The sequence below is a fragment of the Lactuca sativa genome, chromosome 9 (assembly GCF_002870075.4).
Source record: "Lactuca sativa cultivar Salinas chromosome 9, Lsat_Salinas_v11, whole genome shotgun sequence".
Lineage (NCBI taxonomy): Eukaryota > Viridiplantae > Streptophyta > Magnoliopsida > Asterales > Asteraceae > Lactuca > Lactuca sativa.
Window position 1 is genome coordinate 73,242,072 of NC_056631.2, and position 11,489 is coordinate 73,253,560.

General features: G+C 31.5%; 2 protein-coding genes across 2 annotated transcripts; both read left to right on the forward strand.

Moving 5' to 3' along the window:
* Nucleotides 1-2,856: 2,856 nt before the first annotated feature.
* LOC111901766 (uncharacterized) lies at nt 2,857-4,169 on the forward strand. Its single transcript, XM_023897640.3, has 3 exons — nt 2,857-3,160; nt 3,767-3,828; nt 3,918-4,169. The coding sequence occupies exons 1-3, from the start codon at nt 2,941-2,943 to the stop codon at nt 3,981-3,983; spliced, it is 348 nt and encodes a 115-aa protein (XP_023753408.1). The 5' UTR covers nt 2,857-2,940; the 3' UTR covers nt 3,984-4,169.
* A 1,784-nt stretch (nt 4,170-5,953) lies between these two features.
* LOC111901767 (uncharacterized) lies at nt 5,954-7,091 on the forward strand. The gene is made up of 3 exons (XM_023897641.3): nt 5,954-6,280; nt 6,757-6,839; nt 6,932-7,091. The coding sequence occupies exons 1-3, from the start codon at nt 6,049-6,051 to the stop codon at nt 6,995-6,997; spliced, it is 381 nt and encodes a 126-aa protein (XP_023753409.1). The 5' UTR covers nt 5,954-6,048; the 3' UTR covers nt 6,998-7,091.
* Nucleotides 7,092-11,489: the final 4,398 nt, after the last annotated feature.

Here is an 11,489-nt window from a genome sequence, read left to right on the forward strand (position 1 = left end):
TTACTTATTACCAAGATATCAAGGGAATCATCATTGTATACTTTTTTTTGGAAATGACGCATAAACATATATAAAAGAACAGTTTCCGAGAAAGTCCTAATTTTTTATTTTGATTTGTAAAAAATCTCAAAATAATTTTTTATTTACAAAAAAAAAACATAAATTACAGGTAAAAACAATGATTTGGCCCATTTTTTCAGTTTATTTGTTTCATTACTTATTTGGTTTTTTTTAAATCTCATTATTTTACCATTATTTACGAATAAATTTCAAAGTAAAATTAAATGATGATTTTGTCATTTTCTCCATGTAACATACATTTTACCGATTTCATTGTTTATTTAGATGTCTGGTCATTAAATGAGTTGATAAGATAGATACGATAAGTTAGATAGTGTTATGTTTGCTGTAAAATTTGATATCCATCTCATTGGTTCATTTATAATTATATATCTAGGTCAACAATGAAACTGATAAAATGTGTGTTTCTGAGAAAAATGACGGAAAATAAGCTGATGAGATGAGTATACTGGGTTATATAAGATTAGATAAACAATTTGAAATTTCTTATAAACCTAAAAAATGACGAAGTTGTTCATAGTTTATGTAATTATCATAGTCTTCGTTTGATGCATTTTATATTCCAAAAAATATAAGATACATCACAATACAAAGTTTTATGGTAAACACAACATTATATAACCTACAATATCCATATTACCACCTTATTTAATGACTAGACATGCAAATCAGAAATGAAACCGGGTAATATATATGTTACAAGGAGAAATTGGTCAAATAATCATTTAATTTTAATTGGGAAAATGACTCTTGAGGGTAATTAACTTTTGCGTTTGTACTCATTTGGTCCTTTTTTTTGTATTATACCATCGAACTTGTTGTTGGTGTTTACCATAGCCCTTTTGACCGACTTTTGACCTGTGATAGCCGGTCAAAGGGTTATGGTGAACACAAACAACAAGTTCGATGATATATTGAGTACAAAAAAAGGAAAGGGACCAAATGAGAACAAACGTAACAGTTGGTTACCCTCCTGATTCATTTTCCCTTTACTCATTTACAACAAATCACACATCATCTCCTACTGATATTAATGACTTTATGAGATTCATTCTTGCTTCTCTTCAAAACATAACATACGAAAGGACATTATTCATACATGTACAACTTTGTAATGCACTTGAATATTTATTAGGGGAATCTTGACTAAGCAGACGCATTTCATGATTACATTTACATTTCCAATCAAATGATTTATCGTATCATGGATTCTAGACAAGTCTACAAACGAGTGGAATCACAAGTGCTATGATTTTTGAGTTTACTTAGCTTTAAGATCGAACTCATGGGATAAGATACAACATCAATATGTACAATATCATGCTGCTTTTGTAGACACATCACCATAATATTGTACATATTGATGTTGTATCTTATCCCATGAGTTCGATCTTAAAGCTAAGTAAACTCAAAAATCATAGCACTTGTGATTCCACTCGTTTGTAGACTTGTCTAGAATCCATGATATGATAAATCATTTGATTGGAAATGTAAATGTAATCATGAAATGCGTCTGCTTAGTCAAGATTCCCCTAATAAATATTCAAGTGCATTACAAAGTTGTACATGTATGAATAATGTCCTTTCGTATGTTATGTTTTGAAGAGAAGCAAAAATAAATCTCATAAAGTCATTAATATCAGTAGGAGATGATGTGGGATTTGTTGTAAATGAGTAAAGAGAAAATGAATCAGGAGGGTAACCAATTGTTGCGTTTGTTCTCATTTGGTCCCTTTTTTTTGTACTCAATATACCATCGAACTTGTTATTTGTGTTCACCATAACACTTTGACCGGCTATCACAGGTCAAAAGCCGGTCAAAAGGGCTATGGTAAACACCAACAACAAGTTTGATGGTATATTGAATACAAAAAAAGAAAAGGGACCAAATGAGTACAAACGCAAAAGTTAATTACTCTTAAGAGTCATTTTCCCATTTTAATTTGATACTTATTCGTAAATTATGATAAATTAATGAGACTTTAATAGAACCGGATATGTAATGAAATCGGTAAACCGAGAAAAAAGAACCAAATCGTTGTTTTTACCGGTAATTCATAATTTTTCATAAACAAATTTTAATTTGAAACTTTGTTGTAAGATTTTTCTATATAAAATTGCCACAAGCTTAGCAAGTAACTAAAAATACACAAAAAAAAAAAAAAAAGTAATTCGAATGCAACAATTTATATCTATATAATATTTTATGTTTAATAGAATTATATAATATAATATTTTAAACACAAATTATTATATATAAAAAAACATTTCTTAAGTACGAATGAGCTCATCATGAGAAAAATATAGACACTGATTAATGACATATTTAAAAGGAGAATGACTTTCAATCCCCCGGTTACAATAAAAAGAGTTCCCTTATCTTTGCACCAATTAAAAGATAATGAGATGCTTCATCAGCTGTCTTGAAAGGGGTGAAACAGCACCATATTTTCTTTACAAGATATTTTCTTCCAAACTGAAAAATATCTCTTATAAAGTTATAATAATAAAAAAATAATATAATTCAATTATTTTAAAATCCAAAAATAAACGATCCAGTCATTTTCACATCTCTCTCGATTTGGAAACTGTTTTATACTCGCTCCAATACCGACTTCCCTAAACATGCTACCATGACACGTGTACACATTTACCTGGCGCGTATCTAACACTGCACTTCCCCTAGCGCGTGAAACATTACAATTTGCATTTCCGTAACGTGGAAAAGAAAAAATGGAGAATAATAAAGTGAAACCGTCCTTATAAAAGCGGATCCGCCGTATCTCTCCAACTCAAAATAATCGTTCGCCGGAAAAATATTTTCCGACAGTTGCCGGAATCCGTGGGTTTAAACTTGAAATGGATGCGAAAAGAGCTTACAACGATCATCGATGGACGAACGAGAGGCACCTTCATTTCCTGAAATCTCTAGAGGCTTCGTTCGTTCGAACAATGCTGGAGAAACGCGACAATCGCGTTTTTCTTCCAATGGATCGGTATTTGCCGGATAGTTGCGAATCGACGTTAGATTCGAAGACGACGACTACGACGAAGAGAAGAAAAAGGCATTTTCCGACAGGTATGTTTGATAAAAATATAAATCAGATGCATCGTCGACAATACTGGTTAAGTTCTCAAACAATACTTGCGATTTGAATCATAACAGAAAATTACATGTATGATCAGTTTATTTATCATGAATCATGATCTAACTAACCACTTGATCAAAAAATGAAGTAGAATTTCAAATATTTTATTTCTATTTGTGGAAAACAGATGCTGAAGTTGGTTGTATCTTGCAATATTTGCAGAAGTTGATGCAGTTATAATTTGAATTTCTAAGAATTTTACTTGGATTATAATTTGAATCAATTTAATTTCTCTAGTTACTAATATGAAAATGAATGTATTTGACACACATGAATCATGATATTTCCACTTTATCAATCGGCTAATATATGTACGATTATTGTACATGATATATGTTCGTTTAGGAGAAGATATTTAAAAATTTAAAAATTCATTTATATAAAGTACAATCCCTTATAATTATTTTATAAGTCATTAAATCATATATTCCAATTTATTTTATAGAAGAAGCATCTTTTATTTTGAGGCATCTTCCATTTTATTTGTTTTATTGTCTCTTTTTTACATTTGTTTAATTTTATTTTAAATTATTTAGATTATTTGGACGAAGTCAAAAGATTACGCCTTCACCCATCCGCTATGCTTCAAGATGATCAGGTATTATTATTATTATTATTATTATTATTATTATTATTATTATTATTAAAAATGGATGCTAATATCTATAATTATATGTAAAATTGCAGGTAGTTCCACAGATCAAACACATAAAAACCGAAGATGATGACAATAAATGGACAAATTCGCCATGAACATCTTCCAAAAAAAACATTTATCGAAAGTATGTTTTAGCTAACATGTATAGGGAGTTTTGTTTGATGTTAGGGATAGTATTAATTCATTGGGTTAATTTTAATTAAAAACTTAGATTAACATTTATTTAAATATATACCAAGAAATGTTAAATTCTCTAGTTTGTATTGGTTTGTATTTTTTTTTGTTCGAACAACAAATCAATATTATTTTTAAAATAAAAGACCGAAAATATTACTAATCCTAAAAACAAAATGTTAACTATCCGAAACAAACGCCACAAGACATTAATTTACAAAATCTAGGCACGAGGGACAACTAAGAGAGCGAAACCCCTACAAAACTTAACCATTTAAAAAAGCAATAAACTTTCCTTAATGACCCAATAATATCAATGTATTCTCCAAATCTTATGTCAATATCAATGTGCTTTCAAGATCATTCCCATAATACCAATCTATTTTGAACTTTTATTCTAGCAATATACTTTCAAGATCACCAAATGGCCTTTGGCCTAACTGTAGACATGTATGTGCCCCTAAACTAAATGTTGAAGGTTTAAGTTTCGTTGCGGATGGATGATGTAAGATTTAGGAGCAAAGTAATAGGTGAGTTTCTAAACAGTTCTAAAAAATATACTTTCAAAATCAATCCAACAATATCAATGTGCTTTAAATAACAATCCCATCGATATCAATGTACTTTCAAGATCAACCCACAACAATAACATATTTTCATAAGATGTACTTTAAGAACAACCCATCAATTCTTTAAAATATCCCAACAACAATTTCAATGGATCTTGAAGAAGATTAATTCCACTTTTTTCGACACTCTCCAATTATATTCATACAAAACCACAAGAAAAGAGAAACGCACGCCAATTATCTCCCCCCGTTTATATGTCACGAAAAGAAAAAACCTTTTTATGAAAGAAGATACTTCAACTCACAGTAACACATTCCAAACTCACACATTTAATAAAGGCTCTAAGGAACTATTACAACAAGAAACACCAAAATGATCTATTGATGTTCTTTAAAGTTGTGATAATTTCTTGTTGGCAATAAATACATAAAATATTTAAAGAGAAAATTTATGAAATAACCAAAAGTTAGGGGGGTGTTTTAAGGAATGAACCACGAAATTTTGAGTTTTGGAAAATGACCACGAGATCCGGAGAGGGGGCTCTGTAGATCCCTTTAATCTTTTGAGGAACAATTCACAGTACTGAAAAAATGACATGACACCACTAAATGAAAAAAAAAAATTGTGGCTATAATGGTTCTGCAGAGGTGGCTTTGTGGATCCATTGTACACCTCTGTGTATCGCAATTTTTCCGATTTTACCCGTTTTCGATGGTTCCTCAGAGATATTATAGATCTACAGAGCCGCCTCTGCGTAACCATTATAGCCACAATTTTTTTTGTCATTTAGTGGTACCACGTCATTTCTTCAGTACTGTGCATCGTTCTTCATAGGATTAAAGGGATCCGTAGAGCCCCCTCAGTGGATCTCGTAATCATTTTCAAAAACTCAAAATTTCATGGTTAATTCTGTAAAACACACCCTAACTTTTGGTTATTTCATGAATTTTCTCATATTTAAGACACGAACTTGATTTAAATACCCATTAAATATTATTATTAGAAGATTAAATATACATCGGTTAACCGTCACTATTTATTTGTTTACAAAGATCTTTTCATCCAACCAAAAAAATATCTCACACGTAATTAAATAATTTAATTGATTTTCATTAAAAGATCATCGATCCTCGGATATTTTATGCGGCTTTGTTTTCGTAGTCTCTTGAGCACGAAAATGTGTTGCAATCGCTCTAATATCGACGTAGCTATGCATCCATCGTGACACGTGTATATCTCCATCGGGCGTGTAAGAAAAGCTTCAAATTCTCTAGCGCGTGGGAATGTGCAAAAGGGAGCTATAAAGTGAAACCGCCCTTATAAAAAGCGGATCCGCCATATCTCTCCAACCCAAAATAATCGCTCGCCGGAAGTATTTTCCGACGGTTGCCGGAATCCGTGGATCTAAAACTTGTAATGGATGCAAAAAGAGCTTACAACGATCATCGATGGACGAACGAGAGGCACCTTCATTTCCTGAAATCTCTAGAGGCTTCGTTCGTTCGAACAATGCTGGAGAACAGCGACGATCGCGTTTTTCTTCCGATGGATCGGTACGTGCCGGATAGTTGCGAATCGACGTTAGACTCGAAGCGGATGACGACGGCGACAACTGCTACGAAGAGAAGAAAAAGGAATTTTCCGGCAGGTAGTTCCCAATAAACAATACTTCCAATTTGAATCATAACAGAAAATTACGTGTATGAATTTTGATCAGCTGATTTATCAATTATCATGAATCATGATCTAACTACTCGATCAAAAACTGAGGTAGAATTTCAATTTATTTTATTTCTATTTGTGAAAAACACACGCTGAAATTGAATTAAGCTTGTTAGATCTTTTTTAGTATTTGCAGAAGTTGATAAACTTATTATAATTTGAATTTCTATATAAGTAAACGTAAGTAGTGGAAATGAATGTATCTGAGGCATATGAATCTTCAATCATGATCATGATATTCCTTCTAATCAATCAATCGGCTAATATATGTACGATTATTGTACATGATATATATTAATTCGATCGAAGCTTTAGGAGAAGATATTTTGAGGCATCTATAATTCTATATTTTTTTAATTCTCTTTTCTTACAATTTGATTAATGTTATTTTAACTTAATTAGATTATTTGGACCCAAACATAAGCATTGAACCAAGAATCACAAAATTTCGCCTCCACCCATCCACTTTGCCACAAGAAGATCAGGTATATTTATTATTATTATTATTATTATTATTATTATTATTATTATTATTAAAAATGGATGCTAATATTTATAACTATATGTAAAATTACAGATAGTTCCACAGATCAAACGCATAAAAACCGAAGACGATGACAACATATGGACAAATTTGCCATGAACATCTTCCAAGAAAAAAAAAACATTTGTTGAAAATATGTTTTAGCTAACAAGTAGGAAGGTTTTGATTGATGTTAGGGAAATGATTAATTCATTGGGTTACTTTTATTAAAAACTTTAATTAATATTTATATATATATATATATATATATATATATATATATATATATATATATATATATATATATATATATATATATATATATATATATATATATATATATATATATATATATATATATATATATACAAGCAAATGCTAAATTATATGGTTTGCTATTATCTTCTTTTTGTTGTTCTAAATATCTAATTGACGTCTTTCTTCAAACTTGTGATAATTTCATGGTGGCTACAAACAAGTACATAAAATATTTAACAATTTATTAGATCTAAGTACCCATTAAATATATTATTATTAAAAGATTACATCGGTATACATGTAATTAGGAATGCATATATCTTAGTATGATGAAGCGGGAACCCTAAAAATGATTACGTCGGTTTAATTAGTTTCAAAATTAAGATATGATTTACAGTAAGTTTATGATTAATTATACATAAAATGTTCTTTTGGTTAGTGATATAAACTTACAGGTATGAAAACGAATATATGTAAAAAAATATAAAATTTAAATTTATATAGTAGCTACTATATAAAAACAGAAAAATCTTTTAAAAATATGTGCATAAAAATGTATGTGTGAAAAAATTAAAATAAAAACTAGTTTTATAAAAACAAATTCATGAAAAAGTTATAAACAAAACATGTTATCTTTTTATAAAAAATAGTAAGTTTTAAAAAAACATATAAAAAATCACAATTTTTTTTATCCAAATTATTTTTTGAAATTTTTTTGGAATAAAATTATAAAACTAAGTCAATATGGAAAAAAAAAACATTTAGGGACTTGTAAAACAAATTAAAACTTTGTCAAATTGAGAGAGAGAGAGAGAGAGAGAGAGAGAGAGAGAGAGAGAGAGAGAGAGAGAGAGAGAGAGAGAGAGAGAGAGAGAGAGAGAGAGAGAGAGAGAGAGAGAGAGAGAGAGAGAGAGAGAGAGAGAGAGAGAGAGAGAGAGAGAGAGAGAATTTAGGCTAGATGAGGCGGGCTAGTAGGTTACTCGGACCCGAGCAGAACACACAAAAATAAAAGAAAATTAAGTAATCTAACTAATATAAATAAACTATCTAAAAAAAAACGACATTTTTTTTTTGTAAAATAACCACTTTGTGCGGAATATATCATTACAGAGAGGTTTTCGGAAAATCGGAGTAGGATTATGAACATTGGTTCCAAAATAGATTTTTTTTTTCTATTTTTATGTGTAAAATGTGTTTTGTTCTTTTTGTATAAGTTTTGTTTTTATAAAATCTAAAATGCAAATGTAATCTTAAAAATCAACAAAAAACTAATAATACATAAACTTAAGGGGTTTGTTTAAAATAGGGAAAATGACTCTTGAGGGTAATTAACTTTTGCGTTTGTACTCATTTGGTCCCTTTTCTTTTTTTTGTATTCAATATACCATCGAACTTGTTGTCGGTGTTTACCATAGCCCTTTTGACCGGCTTTTGACCTGTGATAGCCGGTCAAAGGGCTATGGTAAACACCAACAACAAGTTCGATGGTATATTGAATACAAAAAAAAGAAAAGGGACCAAATGAGAACAAACGCAACAGTTGGTTACCCTCCTGATTCATTTTTCCCTTTACTCATTTACAACAAATCCCACATCATCTCCTACTGATATTAATAACTTTTATGAGATTCATTCTTGCTTCTCTTCAAAACATAACCTATGAAAGGACATTATTCATACATGTACAACTTTGTAATGCACTTGAATATTTATTAGGGGAATCTTGACTAAGCAGGCGCATTTCATGACTACATTTACATTTCAATCAAATGATTTATCGTATCATGGATTCTAGACAAGTCTACAAACGAGTGGAATCATAAGTGCTATGATTTTTGAGTTTACTTAGCTTTAAGATCGAACTCATGGGATAAGATACAACATCAATATGTACAATACACCATATTGATGTTGTATCTTATCCCATGAGTTCGATCTTAAAGCTAAGTAAACTCAAAAATCATAGCACTTATGATTCCACTCGTTTGTAGACTTGTCTAGAATCCATGATACGATAAATCATTTGATTGAAATGTAAATGTAGTCATGAAATGCGCCTGCTTAGTCAAGATTCCCCTAATAAATATTCAAGTGCATTACAAAGTTGTACATGTATGAATAATGTCCTTTCGTAGGTTATGTTTTGAAGAGAAGCAAGAATGAATCTCATAAAAGTTATTAATATCAGTAGGAGATGATGTGGGATTTGTTGTAAATGAGTAAAGGGAAAATGAATCAGGAGGGTAACCAACTGTTGCGTTTGTTCTCATTTGGTCCCTTTTCTTTTTTTTGTATTCAATATACCATCGAACTTGTTGTTGGTGTTTACCATAGCCCTTTGACCGGCTATCACAGGTCAAAAGCCGGTCAAAAGGGCTATGGTAAACACGAACAACAAGTTCGATGGTATATTGAATACAAAAAAAAAAAAAGAAAAGGGACCAAATGAGTACAAACGCAAAAGTTAATTACCCTCAAGAGTCATTTTCCCTTTAAAATAATATTACAATGTTCAAATGGTATTTGTCCTTGTACAAAAAAAAAATCCATCAGTCGTTTATGATATGACATAGCCCATGGACCACTTTTACCCTCTATAAAACACAATTTGTCGATGATCAACATCTCCAGCAACCAACACAAAAACACCCCACAATCCCATCTACAATCAATCTGTTGTGGTACGTCGGAGGTCCTTTCGAGGGTCATGTTGAAACTCTCAAGTGAGATTGCATTGGTTGGTTCGATACCTCAGTAGTTGACACCCACTAGCATTATATGGATGCGGGCTCTCATACCTATAAACCAATCCTAATTTTATGAACAATAGCCGCTCTTCCAATGACCATCGTATATAGTCATTTTGAATGTCTTCAGATCCAAATCATCCAAAAACCAGTGAGCATATGGTATATTGATTGGGATGTAAAGCTACATAAAAGGTTAGAAATAATTAATCATCAAATAACATTATATTATAAATTACTATTACTTAGGTAATGTAATCCAAAAACAATTATATTGTATCATAGTCTCCCAAGCTAGGTAAACAGATTCGTCAACCAAGTCACTCCATTCAAATGCATCAGTATTGAAAGTTGACGGTACAGCCGTCCACCAACCATCATCCGCTCTACAGTTTATCAACAATGAGATCTACATCATGATGTGCTGCCAATCAAAATATTTGCAGTAAAATAAGAATTATTATTAGAACCGTAATATGTAAGGAACACATAATTATATAACTTACATCACATTCCATCTAGCCTGTGTGACTATCCGCATATAAGCGCGTCCAAAATTTAATCTTCGTGATACCAGTAAAAAAAACGGTGAGCAAACAACTGTGAATCATCATAGAATGTGTACGGTTGGTTCTAAAAGATTGTCCAACGGTGTTGGCTGTTGGCATGCAACACTTTCCTCTTCATTTATATCCATGGGGACTTATACCATATGGACATAACTTTTTGCCGCATAGAAAACCTAAGAGGTGCTGTCAGCGACGTTTTGTATTCATCCAGCGGAATCTGTTTTACATCTGATGATTGAATACATGCAGACAGTTGCTCATATCCGTGATTCAGCGGTTGTTCGGATGTGCCTAACCCATAATCATGCTCTCATATTTCATTGTCATTGTACTTTGTGGTACCAACATCTTGCACGATAAGTATCGGTACGTTTCAATAGTATTTAATTATAAACGATGCAAAAACATAAGGACCATAAAGTTAAATAAAAATTGTATGTGAGTGAAATAATTAACAGTGTACAACCACCCCCTTCGTCATCTTTAGGAGTCTTATTGATACTTTTAGAAGCATGACTAAAGTAGCGTCATGCTCTGTTAAATGCTTATCATGTGACCTCATATGACCGTGACATTCACTGAGCTCGTTTTGCAATTAACGAACCTCATTTTGCAAGCCAGTAATAATTTGGTCCTTATCAATTAATGGTTCAACGATCGGCGGAGGTGATGGTGGCGGGTGAGATGAAACATCTATATGTCCCTTCTTATGTAGAGGCTCATGGGCAGGGAGCGTTTTGGGTGATGGTGTTAGACTGTCAGGGAAAGTGCCATGTGAACTTTTGTGTCGAGAAAATTAGGGCGATAAATCCACGTTGAGCTAACTATCCACCATTCAGCACGACTCTCAGCTTCTGTTGGCTTCAACTTTTGTACAAGTCTATTATCCTGCTAACAAAATTATAAAATTAAAAATAAACATAAATTATACATATAAAAGAAAATCTTAAAGTATATAAGTAACCATACGTCGTTCATTTACAAAAACTGGTTGCACTAAGTCTTTTATAAAGGCCTTAGTTTCAACCATGCAACGAC

Excerpts from the sequence above, each read along its gene's own strand:
- LOC111901766 (XM_023897640.3), top strand. The coding sequence starts at position 2,941 with ATGGATGCGAAAAGAGCTTACAACGATCATCGATGGACGAACGAGAGG. Across the intron at positions 3,161-3,766 it reads AAAAAGGCATTTTCCGACAG|ATTATTTGGACGAAGTCAAA; the intron begins GTATGTTTGATA and ends TAAATTATTTAG. Across the intron at positions 3,829-3,917 it reads CTATGCTTCAAGATGATCAG|GTAGTTCCACAGATCAAACA; the intron begins GTATTATTATTA and ends GTAAAATTGCAG.
- LOC111901767 (XM_023897641.3), top strand. The coding sequence starts at position 6,049 with ATGGATGCAAAAAGAGCTTACAACGATCATCGATGGACGAACGAGAGG. Across the intron at positions 6,281-6,756 it reads AAAAAGGAATTTTCCGGCAG|ATTATTTGGACCCAAACATA; the intron begins GTAGTTCCCAAT and ends TAACTTAATTAG. Across the intron at positions 6,840-6,931 it reads CTTTGCCACAAGAAGATCAG|ATAGTTCCACAGATCAAACG; the intron begins GTATATTTATTA and ends GTAAAATTACAG.